This window comes from Semicossyphus pulcher, unplaced genomic scaffold, assembly GCF_022749685.1.
Source record: "Semicossyphus pulcher isolate SPU_LCO1_2020_fin unplaced genomic scaffold, fSemPul1.0.p SCAF_17, whole genome shotgun sequence".
NCBI lineage: Eukaryota > Metazoa > Chordata > Actinopteri > Labriformes > Labridae > Semicossyphus > Semicossyphus pulcher.
In genome coordinates, this window is record NW_027211681.1 from 21,575,101 (window position 1) to 21,591,892 (window position 16,792).

At 41.9% G+C, this 16,792-nt stretch overlaps 2 protein-coding genes across 3 annotated transcripts in view; both read left to right on the plus strand.

Annotated features, from left to right (window-relative positions):
- Positions 1-642: 642 nt before the first annotated feature.
- iqce (IQ motif containing E) lies at positions 643-14,895 on the plus strand. Its single transcript, XM_069666029.1, has 21 exons — positions 643-1,029; positions 2,366-2,407; positions 2,509-2,554; positions 2,657-2,806; positions 4,461-4,562; positions 4,787-4,857; positions 5,175-5,288; positions 5,366-5,416; positions 5,500-5,570; positions 5,659-5,731; positions 5,864-5,904; positions 6,178-6,329; positions 7,967-8,022; positions 8,137-8,366; positions 8,581-8,688; positions 9,945-10,221; positions 10,347-10,433; positions 11,512-11,639; positions 11,738-11,829; positions 13,676-13,774; positions 13,885-14,895. The coding sequence occupies exons 1-21, from the start codon at positions 958-960 to the stop codon at positions 14,007-14,009; spliced, it is 2,187 nt and encodes a 728-aa protein (XP_069522130.1). The 5' UTR covers positions 643-957; the 3' UTR covers positions 14,010-14,895.
- Positions 14,896-15,660: 765 nt separating this feature from the next.
- ttyh3b (tweety family member 3b) overlaps positions 15,661-16,792 on the plus strand; it is a 28,081-nt gene continuing 26,949 nt past the window's right edge. For both annotated transcript variants that reach the window (XM_069665334.1, XM_069665335.1), the window contains exon 1: positions 15,661-16,169. The gene's annotated coding sequence lies outside the window, so the exon portion shown is untranslated. The remainder of the gene's footprint in view (positions 16,170-16,792) is intronic.

The window sequence follows — 16,792 nt, forward strand, 5'->3', positions numbered from 1 at the left end:
TTTGGTAAGAGTTGTCAAATATGTATTTTCATTTGTGTTTTCCACAGACACAATTATGTTCTGTATATGTATAATATAATGTACTGTACAACATGGTACAGCTTTGATTTGCAGTGGTCGCAGCTATAAAACTGAGAAGGAAGAACACTGGATAAGTCTCCTTTACTTTCCCTTTTCCTTGCCTCCTTCTCTCATGCTATTGGGGGAAAACACTTTAAGTACGTCCTTTAAGGAGCTCTCCACCAATGGGAAACGTGAGGAAATGAGTCAGAAGCAAGAAGGAATTGAAAAACTATTGACACTCAACCTCTGGCTTGGGTATTGTTATTGGCGCAGTCAAGCTAAACAAAGCTAGAGATGTATAACCGGCTTGAATTTTCAAAATAAGTTTGTTACCGAAAAGTTTGTTGGAATATTGATTGGAAATTACTTATATTAACATTGTTTCAAAATGCATTTGATGATAAACTTATGATGATTTATTTTTCATTTTTTACAAAACATAATTAACACGCATTTGCTTTTGTTTATCCGGTTTTTACTTTTATTTTGAAGGCATACTCAAATAGTTTCCGGTAGCTTCCTGACTTTTTCTCGCGAGTTTAACACAGCTCATTAACAGCTGCCTGGTTGCTAGACGACTCAATCTGCAACACTGATGTGAAAACAGTAACCTCTGCGTGGAAACACAACAACATTTCAACGGATTTCAGAAAGCTATGATCTACAGAGTCTGTCAACGCATCACCGGCTTATTACGTGGAAAATCAGCAGTGTTGTGGACGAAAATCCGAGTTGTAGCATAGCTAACGTCTCTTTTGTTGCCCCGTGTTTTTACTACTAGGTTACGAGCAGGAGTGTGTACCTGAAGTGCGCTTTTTGACTTGAAGAAAATGAGAAGATTACACACGGATAAAGTCAAGTTTTCTAACTTAACGTAACGTTCACTAAACAGCCATGTTCAGTTCAACTGCTAAGATGTCTCAGGAGGCGAGTGACGTTCAAACAGATGAAGACTGTGAGGAGCTGGTGAGTCCTTAGCTTCGGTTAGGATAATGAATTACAGCTGACTTGGCCACAGAGTGTGTATAGTTGTGTTTTACTAAGCTCTGCGTATTATTTAAAGCCTGTTTAATATGTCATTTGTCACTCATGTGTCCACATTGAGCATGAAACCTCAAAGCAGCTGCCAACAGCGGTTTATAGCAATTGATTCTAACATCCCTAGGGCTTTTGACAGCTTCGATTGGAGTGCTGTTCACGTCATGCATTAGATGGATATGTGTGGAGAGAAATCTAACCAAATCCTATGTGATTGTTTATCCATCGTCTCATTTGAGTAAGTTTTACTTGTCTGTGGAGGTGAAAGAAGTGCTCTCTCAGGTGAATATTCTGCAAAGTCATGCATAAATGCACAGCTTAAAAAAAAAAAAAGCAGATATTTTGTACTTTTTTTCATGACTTGCAATTTTTATGTTTCATTATGCAAAACAATCAATGTACAAATACACATTATGTACTTCCCCATTGCTCCCTACCCACCCCATAGAAGAAGAGGGATGATTGAAACATCAAGAATGTGGCTTTGTAGAAATAAAATATAGAGAAAAATAACTCAAATAATAAATAAATACATTATGAGGCAAACACCATATCCACCTCAAAGTACTTATGATTCAATTGTTTGCACCTCACCCTACTCTTGAGCATTTGTAAAAGCAATGTACCATCCCCACTTTTCAGCACTATAACATTTCCTGTATGACATTCTTTCATATGCAGCAACCTTTCCCAATTCAGTCACCCAGTCCTGAAAAGCAGGTGTTCCAGGTGTTTTCCAGTTCCTTAGAATATGTCGCCGCCCTATCATTATTGCTGCCTGGGTCCAATTCTCCACACATCGAGGGAGTACCGACCTCACTATCTCCCAAAACATAAATACTATTTTATCATGCTTTTGCATATTCTGTTTGTAAATGTTTCTATGTTATATTCATATTTCCTGTGTATCATATGAACCATCAGGCAAAGACAATTTCATTGTAATGCAAACAGTAACTTAGCAACCAACCTGTTTCTGATTCAGGTTCACTAAAAACAAACATTGGCAATAAAAAAAATGTGAAAAGAATATTTTATGTTATTTTAAAAGTTTATTAGTTTAATCTTAAATCTCCCTTTATAAAACATGCGTAACAGATACTGATAGGGACCCACTCACTGAGGTTAGGAGCCACTGGTTTAATTTGACTGACATAAATAAAACACAGGCTAAACAGATTTAAATGACAGATGAATGTTTTGTCTCTAACTTTGAACAGAATCTCTTTCTCTCATTGACTGACGCATACTCCTATGTCCGCAGGTTGATGAAAGCTTCTCCTTCTCTGCTGATATTTTGGAAAAGGTAAACAAATTCACTGTTAAAGACGAATATAATCTGTTCTACGCTTTAATGTCGCAGAATTAGTTTGATTGAAGGCCTGCTTTGTGTTTGTTTACTATCAGAAAACAAGGAGGAAGAGATCTTCATGCAAGCCTCCTCCTTCTCCAAGTAAGACCTACTCGGCTGCTCTGTGGTGAATTTTCAACAGACACTGTAACAAACCCACTTTCCAAATGCTCTGATTTTTTTTTACTGTATGTACACGTGTAGGGTCTCCATACCTCTCTAGTATGAATGTGAACCCCAGAAGAGCAGCGGTGGCGGCCTGGAGGCTGCCGCGGGCCTCCCTGGGGGACACCAGAGGGGACACGCCTGGGGAGAGCGGCTCAGCTCGCCTAACGTCCCTCAGCAACGGCCATGGTAGGCAGGACGCGTGCAAACACAGCTGAAGCCGGGGCAGTGCAAAGTTTCTTTTCAGGAGGGAGGGAGGGAGGGAGGAGTGGCTGCAGAGGCTGGAAGGAGAGATGATAGATAGAGAGAGAGACTCAGTTTGTTCACTGATAACTGCATTGCTGACGTTGTAGGTGTCCTGATCAGTGCTGATGACTTTGGGAAGATAAGCTTCACTACAAGCACTCAGCAATATTTCCTTTGGCTCAATCTTTACAGGAGAAAGTCAGTTTGATCAAACAAAGGTGCCTGCATTGATTTTCTGCAGCTCAGGGCCAAAGTAACGATCAAACCCAACAGACTCACAATTTTGTTCTTCAAGAAATTGCTGGTTTTTTATAACATATTAGCAAGTCACGAGCCTCTTTCCCACTGGTCAAAGAACCTGCTAACACTCTGCTTTTTTGCTTCGTGGGAAAGGCTACAATCGGCATTCAGACCCGGGTCAAATTACTCTGCAGTAGACTAGAATTATCGCCTCGGCTCCGATCGGCATTGATGGGAACACAAAACCCGTGTTGACACGTTAATCTCCGCCCCCTTTCCGGCGCGATGCTATGCTCCGTCTTCTGCGACTCCTCGTCATCTCAGCTACAAATTCCTCCTGTCTCCGTCCGAGCAGCGCTCGAACATCATTCCAAATTTGTCTGCGCCGAGTTTGATACACAGACTGAATGAGTAATAGATAGGGTAAAGACCTAACCACCGTAACATCTTCACTGTTTACTAACCCTGTTTCGGGTGCGTCTGTGACGTCAGACGGTGACGCAGCAGAAAAGAGACCGACAGGAGGATACTTCACTGGCAATGGGAACAGAGACAATCGGCATCTATAAGTGGGTCTTCCCGGGTCTGAAAAACCTGCGTCAACATGCTAATTTCAGTGTGAAAGGGGTATAAATATAAGATTCCATAAGTTTTATAGATGATTACATAAAATAACATCTAATACAAAGGTCCTGCAACATACGTTCTTTGATGAAGGTTACAATGTTCAGGTTTTATTAATGTGTTGATTCAACTCTATGGTCACTTTGGGGGATGTAGTTTGTGATACAGTTCAACACTTCTGCTTAACAGAGACGTGTTTCTGTCTTTTTTAAGCCTACTTTTATTGATGTAAATGTCCTGGAAAAAATACTAGAAACACTGCAGTGTTTATCTGTATTTCTTTATTCTGACAACAGCTGCCTGCTGCTAGAAGTGAGTCATTGAGAGTAGAGGCGCAAAGATTCATCAATTTGTTTCTAACTCTTAAAAGAAAAGCCACCTATTTTGAAAACTGATAACGCGGTTGGAGCTATCTTATCTTAGTGTCTGATTCCAGCTTCTTAAATGAGAATATTTTCCTCTTTTTTTGTTCTCCCACATGTCAGTGAACTGAACATCTTTTTGGTTTTGTGAAAAACGAGACATTTGAGGATGTTATGGAGTGCTTTGGAAAACACTGACATTTTATAAACCAAACAATAATTATGAATTCTTGTTATCTGATGCGTTATCATGAAGATAATTTGTTTTGGTGAAGCTTGAGGAGGTTTTCAAGGAGGTGTTAAAACCTGGAGTCACATTTTTACTTGTTTCAGTAAACATTTGAAACCTCTCTGTCTGCCTCCTTTTCTAGATGCATCCCAGACGCTGAGATCAGAGTTTGATGTCACGCCGGAGCTTCTCAAACAAACACTGTGCATGAAGAAACACAAACATCTCCAATCTGGATCCAACGGTGAGAGAGCCTGTATGTGTGTGAGAAAGAAAAGATGAGGTGAGGAAGTTAAGGGTCAGATTTTGTGCCAAACAGAGGAGTCAGAAAACTGGCTGGATAGTAAGAGATGTAAGAGTAATGCTGATGATACGGCAGCATCGTGTGTTTCATAACTGTAAAGTGAGAATGGAGGCGACCTTGTTTGTTTTTGTCACATGATCCCCGTTTGTCCCGATGTGCTGCAGGGTTCTCCATCGGTGCCGGTGAACACAGAGACAAGGAGGACATGTACGATGAGATTATTCGCCTCAAGAAGGTAAAATAGTGTTCAGCTTGTTTATGGAATAATCGCATGCATTGAGGAGTAAACACACTCATGGAGCATATTTAAGCAGCAACATGACGTGTGCACCTCTCTCCTGAAATGACCTTAGCAATGCACTGACAGCAGCTCCAGCCTGATGTCCTGTAGCTGACTCAGCCTTTTATCCCTTTGCGAAGGATGAAGAGGCATTAAAATGTGATTTAAATTTGACACCTCAGGATCTCCATATGCTCTCCTCTTAATATGTTGGTGTTTTCCTTTCTGTACCTCCTTGACGTGTGATGAATTGCTTGTGCTTTTCTCTGTAGAATCTCCATGCACAGAAGTCGGACAACCAGCAAATGAAAGCCAAACTGCGCCGCCTGGAGGAAGATAACGCTAAAAGAGAGAAACAGATAGAAGAGCTGTTGGATCCCACTAAAGTATGATCACTCTGCAGTTTTATGTGATAGAAGCTTTCAACAACAGGTGCATTTTAAAAATCTGTTTTTTTCTACAGGGACCTGAATATACTCGAAGTTTTGTGGATAAGAAAAAAGAAGGGAGTGTGGTGAGTGTTTCATGTGTGATCATGAACATAGCAGAGATGATTTATTAGGATTCAATAAACAGATTTGTATTCTATCAATAAAGGTTGTGAATGGGCTGAAGCAGAGGATCCTGAAGCTTGAGCAGCAGTGTCGAGAGAAAGAAAACGCCCTAAGGTAAAGCACTCTCACATCCTTGCATAAGAACACTTGTTTTATGTGTGAAGCTGCATAATAATAATGTACGTTATTTGCTTTCTTTCAGTAAACTACAAAGTGAGCTGAGGACCACCAACCTGGAGGAGCTGAAGATCACAGTAGAAACGTACTTTGAAGAGGTAAATCTTTGCCTGTAGACACACAATGTTTTATTTTAAACTGTGTTGTTGTCACGATTACTTTCGATGCAGGCTGTGAAAAAGGAAATCTCACCTCACTTGTAAAGTGTTTTTGTGTGCCTCCTCTTTCAGATCCAGAGGCTGAGGATTCTTCTAGAAGCTGCAGAGAAAAGGTCTGCATCTGCGGATCAATTTCATCTTCCTCATTTATTACAGCTTGAAGACAAACTGTGTAAAAGCAGTAACAACTTACCCTGGATATACCTTGATGATTCACGAGCTGGTTTAGTTGGTTGTTTAACTTTTCACAAGGCTGAAAAAAGTTCCATCAAAGGATGTTGTTGCAGGACTTGTGATAGTTAAATATATTGTCATCTCTGCATTCAATGTCTCCATCTCCCTCACAGAATCCTGAAACCCCTCCCTCTGTCTTTTTCTGTCTACAGTAGCCGAGCAGAGAGTAAATGCTCGCAGAGGCAGCAGAAAGCGTTAAGCTCCACGGTTCATCGTCTGTCCGAGAACCTGAAGCAGCTGCAGCAGGAGAACACGGCGCTCAGAGAGGAGCTCAACACCGACAGTCCTGCAGGAGGAGTCAAAGGTGTTTTCTCACACAACACAACCACGCGCACACCATTGTCCCAGAGCTTTCCAAACCGACCAGATTAAAACACATTTAATTCATTTAATCTTCTTTTAACTTCTAATTTGACTTCCTCTTCCTTTGGTGCCTTTTACTCAACTCACTCCACACTTTGTTTGTTTCCCTTCGTCCCTGTTCGGCTGTGCATGAGATGTGTGGAAACTTGATCGGGTGTGAGACTGTTTCTTCATTTATAACTGCTTCTGAGCTAAATTTTAAATACATCATTAAGTACTCCTAAACATAATCACAGAGCAGATACAAGCATTAGGAAGGAATAGCTGCCTTAGTTCCTCCTGAAGGACCACTCTGGTTATTATTTTAGTGCAACCAACTGATAACTGCTCCCCTGTCCCCCTTTTCCAACGGTGCAGGAGAAGCTATGGTGCACACTTAACTCACATAAAACACAAAACACCAGCTGTAGAGTCATAATTTATTATTTATATAGAAAAACATGGTGGTGCAACATCTGCTCCCTCTGCAGATATATAGAGCTCATTATAATACAAGAACTGATTTAAACACATTTATAGATATTGTATTCCAGTTTTGCAAACAGACTCCCCTGGGTTTTACACTCTGGTCCTTTAACAGCATACACCGATCAGCTATAACATTATGACCACCTGCCTAATAATATTGTATAGTTCCCCGGTGAGCCACCAAAACAACCCTGGCCCGTCGAGGCATGGACTCCACTAGACCTCTGAAGGTGTGCTGGGGGAATCTGGCACCAAGACGTTAGCAGCAGATCATTTAAGTCCTATAAGCTTCAAGGTGGGGCCTCCATGGATCGGACTTTGTTTGTCCAGCACATCTAACAGATACTCGATTGGATTGAGATCTGGGGAATTTGGAAGTCAACACCTTGAACTCGTTGTAGTGTTCCTCAAACCATTCCTGAGCCAGCCTTCGTTCCCTACGCGCATCAATAAGCCTTGGCTGCCCATGAACCTGTCGCCGTTTCACTGGCTTTCCCTTCCTTGGACCACTTTTGGTCGGTACTGACCACTGCTGACCGGGAACACCTCGCAAAAGCTGCAGTTTTGGAGATGCTCTGACCCAGTCGTCTAGCCATCATAATTTGGCTCTTGTCAAAGTCGCTCAAATCCTTAGACTTTCCAATTTTTCCTTCTTCTAACACATTAACTTTGAGAACAAAATGTTCACTTGCTGCCTAACATATCCCACCCACTGACAGGTGCCATCGTGACGAGATAATCCATGTTATTCACTTCACCTGTCAGTGGTCATAATGTTATGGCTGATCGGTGTAGTCTGTAATTCTTCTGCAGTGCCAACCGTCTACAGTCTTATAGTCTGTAACGTCATATTGCCCATCCCTAACAAACAATTGATCAATTTAGTGATACTTCTCATGATCATATGTTCGTTTTAAATTTATATTAAAATATTTCACTTTTTGGTAGGCATGTTCCAACAGTACAAAGTTCCCTACAACAAAGAACTTGTAGGGAATCATCTATATTGAATTTTGCATTTTACAATATTGTGATATTTTGTCTGTACTGTAATGCTGATTAAAACTATGTGTGTGTGTCTGTGTCTGGCTGTGTGTGTGTGTGTCCTAGGCTACCGAGAATGGAGTAAACAGAGACTGCTGAGGCGGCTGTTGGAAGTGGAGAAGGTGAGAGGAAACCAACTAGTTCCCAGTATGAACACGTGCACTCGCCTGTGTCTGATCGTCCTTTAACACAGACAGCAGCTCCATCACAAACTGACTCCTCTCTCCTCCAATCAGAGGCTGGAGGACAACAGGAGACACGCCCAGTCCACGAAAAGCAGTAGCCGATTGGATCAGGAGGTCCAGGCCACGCCCACGGAGATTCTGGGGTCTACCATGGCAACAGAGGCAGTGGTCTCCGTGGGAACGTTGACTGAGGGAGGGGAGGAGGGTTCTGATCTGAGGGAAGGCCTCAGCCAATTAGAGACGGAGAGGGCGGCACTTCAAGAGAGGCTGTCCAGTAAAGAGTGAGAAACATACATTCACCCACAGTTTAACATATGATGTATCTATCTGTCTTTTAAAGCTGTAACACATGCTTATATATATGTTTTAAAAAAACCATTATGTACATGATAAAGAGGAAACAATTTAACACGTCATTATAACAGAAGTTACAGGTGCTATGGACATGAAGCTCTTTTATTTGGGTCTTGAGTCTGTGTTGTGTTTGTGTTTCAGTGATGAATTGAGACAGCTGAGGACAGAAAGAGAAGAACGGGAGAAAGAGACAGAGCAGTGGAAAGCTGAGCAGACTAAGGAGCGGGACAAAGAGAGACAGCAGCATAAGTATGTTTCATTAGCCATGATTGTATGTAACATCTTCATCTCTACATTTTTTTAGATTTAAATATCTAAACTTTTTTTCAATGTAAAGGCGTCCTTACACACTTTCTTTAATGTGTGGTGGTATTTAAAAACCAACTGATCTAAACTTTAATTGTAACGGGAGAGCCACCTGTGCAGATTGGACCACAGCTGATGCCTCTGTCATATAGACTCTTTGTAGTTACATCAAAAGTATCCAAGCAAACACAGTTGGCACCATCATAAAGATCCACTGGAGACTTGCCTATATGCAAATAGTGTCTAAATATATAACAGCCAGGGAAGAAATGGAGATGACAGAAAGAGCTGTGGCAGTGTGGGTGATGGTCAAATCAATATTGCAAAGCAATCATAAAGAAGAGTTTACTGATGGAGTTTACTTCCAGGCTGAAAGTGGACATATTTTAGTTTTGCAATCAATTTTCTGTTATTCTAACGGAGCCTCTCCTTCCTCCTGAAACGAACAAGCTGTTTTGCCATTCAAAGGTCAGACCTTAGCCACGACTGGCTGACAGTATTTGCTGCTCCCTCATGTTGGGGAGGAGCTAAGCGGTCAATCCAAAGTTGTAGAAAACGTGGCCGCTCTAGGATCGGTTATTTGGCCTTATATGTACGAGCCAGAATCACCAGGAGGTATCGGAATGGTAAGCTGAAATCTTGACGACGACTTGACAGCAAGCTCGTGCAAGAAGGCAGCCTGAGGTAAATGACGGTGAATGACGATTGGTCGATTTCAGCGAGAGCAAGGTTCTATGTAGAAACCTGCAGCTGTTCTGAACGGCCCATTTTAGAGCCGAATTATGCAGTTTTCACTTTTTCACTGTGAACAATAAACACCCAAAAATGTGAAACCCGTAAAAAATACGAGAATATCCTTTTAAAGATATGGTCCCTCTAAGTCTTGCTGGAGAGAGAGTCACTTTTACAGACAGTTTAACCGAAACAAACTAGCCTGCTAATCAAACTTCAGGCTCTTATAAAAGAAAATGATTTTAATAAAGACACTAAACTATACTGTACCACTGCAATTGCCTAAAATCAAATCTGACAAAATCGGTCCCCTGTCAAAAACCTCTCAAAAAAATCAAATGTATATCTATCTCAAAACCAAAGTCATAGTTTGAGAAAGCCACAGCTCCCTTTATTCTAATCCACGTTGGCTGCTTGTTTTTTTTTTAACTTGTTCCTGTTTTAATTCCTGCGTTTGTGTTTCCCAGAGAGGAGCTGGACCGGTTATTGGAGAGGATCCAAACTCTGGAGGACAGAAGTAAACCTGCACAAGCTGAGCCCTCGTCTCTCTCTGCCACACCGCCAGAGGACACAAAGGACACTCGGGCTGGAGCAGAGCGGGAAGCAGGAGAAGAGAGGGCCTCTGGGGGTAAAGATGAGACGAAGGTTGAAGGAGATGAAGAAGCGAGAACAGATGGAGAGAAGAAAGAAAAAGAGAAAGCAGCGTTGGTCATCCAGACGAACTGGAGGGAGCACAGAAGAAGGGTATGAAACACACCACAATTATGTAAAGAAGTTATTGATGTGTCAGAGAAATGTTATATAAAAATGCACAGAGCTTTTCCCCAGACGTCTCTACATATCTGCATCTCTCTGCTTCCTATCTAAAGGACATTGTGATGTTGCAGTCAGCGTTAAGAGGCCACCTCTTCAGAGAGTCACAGCTCATGGACCTGCTGAAAGACGCCCAGAATAAGGTTTCACCCACACACAAACACTTCCATACAGACTTAGTCACTATGTATATATATTTATGTAATGCTGTGAGAATCCTGTTACTTTCCTGAATCATCATGTTCAGGTGTGGTAATCCTTGTGCATCTATATCAGGGGTATTTTTTCAAACCTTTGGCCACTGTGATTAAAGGGCCAGTTTGACGATTTTCAACCTCAGTCCTATTACGGGGAGCGAATGCCATTATGGTACAAAAATAAGCAATTCACTCTGTGCCTTTATAGGACGCTATCCGCTTCTCCAATGGGTCCTGGAAAACCTCCGCCAGACTACGTAAAACGCGTCATCTGGCGGAGGCCAGGGAGCTCGCTAAACTACACTTCCTCAGTCTAGGACGCCCGCCTCTGATGTCATGTCTCGTTCAAAATCGTCAGGTTTGAAATGTACGCTGGGTGTACCATGAGCTGTTTGTATAACTTTCTCCACAGCTATGGCGCCAATTTAAAATATTATTTCTTCTATCGATCATTAGCTTTGACTGACGGTGGCTTTTTCCAGGGGCAAATTGCTCCTTTAAAGAAAATATGACGTCAAGCTCTTCTCAGGTACCACTAAATAGATAGGTCCTGAACCACATTACCTTCTCTCCCCCATGTGAACTTGAAAGACGACAAGCACACATATGCACACAGGATAGGTGAAAGGAAACAAAGAATTGACAATGAGAGAAATTGACTAGAGGAGAAACTGAATTACCTCAAGTAAGGAAGATCCAGGTCCAAAATACCTGGATCCTGGATACCTGGAGGAATGAGAGAGAGAGAGAGAGGAAGGCCCCGGGACAGCAGATGCTTGATTACACAGAGAGGCCAGAGTAAAAAGAGAAAATAGCAATAGAGGCACATGCGCTTGTTGGATCAGAAACAAGAGTTTCAGCTTACTCTTATTACCACTAGGTGGCTCTAAGGAGCATTTTCCTATCACACTCCTGGAATCTTCCTCATCACATGTGTGTTTCGCTGTCGCACCCACTGAACATCCTCTGTGTCTCCTGTACTCCTTTTCTTCACCATTGTGCTCTCCTCATCGCCTCTTCTCAGGCTGAAGAAGCAACAAACCGCAGTGACGTTGAATCCTCTGCAGAAGGAGAGCTGGATGCAGTTTCCTTGACAATGATACAGTCTGCATTAAGGGGACACCTGGCGCGCTGTAGCCTTGCAACAGAGAGGTGACTCATGTGTCCACTGAAAAATCCAATCCAGTCAAACATGCAGTGCCTTTTTTAAGCATTATGAATGTGCGTGTGTGTGTTTGTTTGTGCCTTAGATCAGAGATGTCTGTGCCTTCTCAATCTGGAAACAGTGTTCCACCGCTGGTACCAAGAAGGGCTCGCTCAACACACACACCTAGCAGAACAGGTGAGGTTCACACAATCTGTGGTGTATTGTCTGCATGAAACAACACTCTGAACAAAGCAAAAACAAAAGAACAAACCTGTCTTACCCTATCTCCTGCCCCTGTAGCTACCCATCATCACTCTCACGATCGTCCACTGAATCTCCAGTTAGTAGCTCTGGTTAATTCATTCTACTTGCCTCAACTCTTATTTCAGGGTTTAGGGGCTCATGCTTGAAACCGTTTTAATCCTTTATAAAGTCGTTACAGATTTATAAGTTTCCCCTCACAATCACGACCAACAGTTTGGATTCACTTGTGTTTTTATGCCTCCCCGCTGCAGCAGCTGTTGCCAGAAACTTTATGTTTTTTAGGTTGTCCGTCCATCTGTCCCATTCTTTAAAACGCCTTTTACATTTTACAGATGGTACTAAAATCCAATTAGACTCAAGCATGAACAGATTTGATAATGGGGGTCAAAGGTCAAGGTCACTGTGACCTTGTAGTAAATGTTTTGCTATTGTTTGTCTACTTTGCTTTGCGTGAAATAGCTTAAAGAAATGTCTTCAAATTTGGCTTAGACATCCAACTGGACTCCTAGAAGAACTCACTAAATTTTGGTGTTCCAAGGTCAAAGGTCAACGTTAAAGTGGTCATCTCGAACATTTCAGTTTCGTTCTCTTTGGTGGCACCTATGTCGATACACAGTAATTGCAGGAGCACACTTCCCAGAATTCTAAACAGTGTTGCATGTGTGACGTCCACGGTTGGCTCTGACATCTTACCTGTTCTCATGAACCCTTTATCTCTATCAGTCTGCTGTACTTCTCTGTAAAAATAGTTTCAAAAGAAAGACATTGCTTTGGCAAATATCTTTGTAATAGGATCCTACAAAGTCTTGATTACATACATTTTCCAACCCTGATTATCAAAAACTTCAGACACTGTAAACTTAAATGAAAGTTAAGTATATCATCTTATTTTTGTACTGTTGAGACATATAGTCAAAAATGATGAGCCCCAACTTTTCAGGAAAGTTGATTTGTTGGCGGAGGCACAAGAGCAGCAGGGTGATAATTCTCTCTAATAGTGTAGGACCTCTTTACACTGGAGACGTCTTAGCGCATGGGTTTGGACAGAAAACACGGTGCCAGTCTATCAAGGTTCAGACTTTATGTCTGTCGGGCATACAACACCATGACATCGCCCTGCTTTCAACGACCAAATCGCTCATCATGTCCACCCTGACGCCTTTATGAGCGGTGATGGATGTTGCTGGCACACTGATCTAATTCCAGGGTGCCCGTCTGCTCTGCAGCAGGCTGAGCTGTGACAGCCTCCTATCAAAGACTGATGAGGACACTCAGCGGCCCTGTGGACCAATAATGTCACTTACTACCTCACATGACCCCTAAATATCTGAAGTTTCTGCTGTTCAGGAGTTCTGTCCTGAGCATCTGCCTTACCTAAATGACCCTGTTAGACTCCACTAGCTTCCCCATCACTTTCTCCTCCATCTTTCTGACTGTCTAATAGGTTGACAGCAAACGGGTGCATCGAGCAGAGCAGCGATGTCAGCGCTTTATTTCAGAGAATGCTTACAAGACTGGCCCTGCATCTGATGTGCAGTGTGGGCTTTGCTGAAAGAGTTTTGGGCTGCACCAGTTTTCGCTTGCATTTCTGACAGCTCTGTGCAAGACAACATCTGGTTGTTATTCCAGAAGTTTTATTTTTGGCTCAATTGGAATGAAGAAAACTTTAATTTATACATTTAGAAGTACCATTGCTTCATCAGCTTTAAATGTGTTTTTTGAGGATGTGTCTGAATTGTGCTGTAATGGTTAATGAATGTGATGTGTTTCTGCCAAGATGCTGCATCCCTCCATAAAGGAGATAAAAGGCAGGCAGAGGAAGAAGACCCCTGGCTCGTTTCTAGCACTCACTCCTCCAGGAAGACACCCACAGCAGGTAAGAGAGAGAGGACATATGCTTGTTCGCATTTTCAATTATGTGTTCTTTTTGATTTGATTAAAATGAAATGTTTCCCTTGTATTAAGCACACTGTGTGTTTCATGCAGACAAAACAGAGCTTCATCGCACAGCTGAGTCTGGTGACGCCGCTGCAGTTGATTCTGATGACTCTGATGACATCATCGTGTCTCCGACACGTCCTATGAGAAGCAGAGAAGTCTTACTCTTGTAGACCTTCTGGGTTGTGCGTGTGTTCAGTGTGTGAGTGTGTGGGAGAGAGAGTGAATGAGTACCCAATCATAAAGGTTTGGGTTCTTACTGAACCTGCATTTGACAGCTGGGATGTTTCAATATTAGTCAGGATAACATTAAACATACACAATATCTGCTGTGTGCTGATCTCACACGTGTAAGCCCATTTATCTCTACTCTTCTGGAAGGTGGCAGCAGAGTCTTTAGAGACGTTTTAGACTTAGAGGCACATAAACACCTCACTTTAATCACACAAATTGGATCTGATCACTTGCAAATTACAGTGCAGACAGTCTTAAGGACCTGATTAAAGGGACTAATCTGCATGTAGTCTGAAGGAAGCCTTTAATATTCTCTCACATGACCACAGCTGGAAATAACCTTTCATTTTAAGCCTTTCACTTGAGCCAAATAGCCCTATTCAATTAGTTTTATGTATCCTCAGTGATTTTCTTTTTGTTTGCCAAAGTGCCTACTACATGGATATTCAAATTACAGTAATACATAAATATTTTTCTTTTAACCGAACTGGCCCAAATGGGCTGCATCACTGTAAATTCCTGTAACACGTAAACTTCACTTACCAATCATGTATGCTTAATAAATTATGGCTGATTCTGAGGTATAATAGAGGGCTGATTTTCAACTGATGCACTATTGAGTCAAACTGTGAATAAATTATAGATCAGTCTGCTGCAATACAGAACACACAGTCAGTACAGTGGAGGATACACAGGGAGGATGTTTAATGGCAATAATGTCTGTGTAATAGAGGAATTATGACCTACGGGAGGACAACAAAGAGAACGGATGAGTGCAGGTTTCCCCACATGATGTGTGTAACTTAATTTCTGAGGCATTCAATAAAATGCATCTTTTGTAAAAAAAATAATTAATGTCTGATGTAGTTCTTGCTGGAAAGCAGCGATAGAAAGAATGTTACAATTATTACATTACTTGAGTTATTTACAGCTTCTTAATACTTCTACTACATTTAATTTCAGAGGGAAATGTGCATTTTGCATTTGCAGCTGCTCTACTTTGTGTAGTTTAAACTACTACGATGTAGTTCAGTAGTTCATTCCAGTGGTTCCACACTGAGGGGTCACATTATAAATCTTTGAGGGTCATGAGATGACTAATGGGGTAGCAAAGAAGAAAAAAACAAAATCCTGCTCCGTACTGTATTTTGGATCTTTTACTTTAAGTATAAGTGTAGTGTGATTTATTTTTATAAATGTTATTTATTTTTGGGTTGTTATTTCTATTTGTATATACTGTTACTTGTTCATTTTTTGTTACCTTTTGATTGAGATTTTAACTATAGACTTTAATTGCTGTACAGCATCATAAGCTATGGAATGGCTATGGCTTTGGAATACAGGACTTTTCATGAGTATCTTTCTATTATTGTTTAAGTAAATTGGTCTGAATGCACATTTCACCACTGCTTGAAACGTACTGTAAAGCTGCCCTCTGTAACATGTACTACCACCATTTCAACGATAGGGGGCGACCTCTTTGCGCATTTGCTATCTCTCTTGCCGTCTCACAACACACATACACATTCTCTCTCTCTCTCTCTCTCTCTCTCAGAAACACACATACACGCACACATTTGCAGAGCTGGAGCTGCCGCAAAGCCCCGTCCTCCAGGGCTTTTTAAACACCGTGTTTGCTTCACGCTCTAACAATATCATCCAATTGAAGAGCCGCAGCGCTAAATGCACTGAACCGACGGTCATCGTGGGAACAGAGCCGAGGAGCACAAACCGTTATGGTTTAGGAAAAAGACAACGACGGCATCGTCCAACTGCAAAAAAAGAGAAAGAAAGATACTGGGTTGCGGGTCACCGAGTTTGACGCCTAATCTGCCTCAGCATTGTCGCTCTCGGAGAAGGTAGTCAATACAAGAGGGCGACTTGGTGAAATGTGACCGTTATTCCGTTAGTTTCAATGTGGTTGGGACTGCAGCCGACTCGGTCGTTGCAGCTTGCTCGGTACGTTGATGCAGCAGCGCACGGCTGTGGGGTTACAATCCACCAACGGATCTCGGAAGACAATAGGTGAAATATACGCCGGCCTGGACTCCCAAGACTACGTTAAACGAGAGTCTGAATCTGCTTCGGCTTCACACTAGGTAGGTTGTGACACTGTTTCTATCACCCAGTAAACACGCTTTGATGTCCACAGACACGCAGCCCTGAAGCGAATTCTCGCCTTTTCTCCTCCTTGTTGCCTTGACGACTCAGTGAGACTGCGGTAGTTTTAACGGACAAAGCAGGTTAATGCTAGCTAATCCGGGTTTTGCTAACAATTTATTTACTCGACGTGTAAGGATAATTAAGGCTTGCGGGATGAATTTACGAGGGTACCCTCGACTGAGTTGACCTACATGTGTTGGTACAGTAAAGGCAGTATAAAAGAAAAGTCGTGCCAGTGTGTGGGGTTTGATATAACGGCCATTTCACTCTCTACAATACGTTTGTCTCATGAAGCCTGTGTTTTGCAGTATGGGCGTAAATGGGGTGATGCGGGGTCGCCATGCTATTGTCATACCATAATTCATGTACTGTATGTTCAACTACAGAATTACCTAGTATTTAATATTTGCTTACAAAATGACATTTAAGCTTTGTCGGTGATAAGAGTGGGAATTGAGCTATTTTATGAGATTGACATGATGCCTACAGCGGGAACATTCATGCTACAATGTAACATACAATGCACCAGAAAAGGGAAACGGTGTTTAGAATGCAAAAT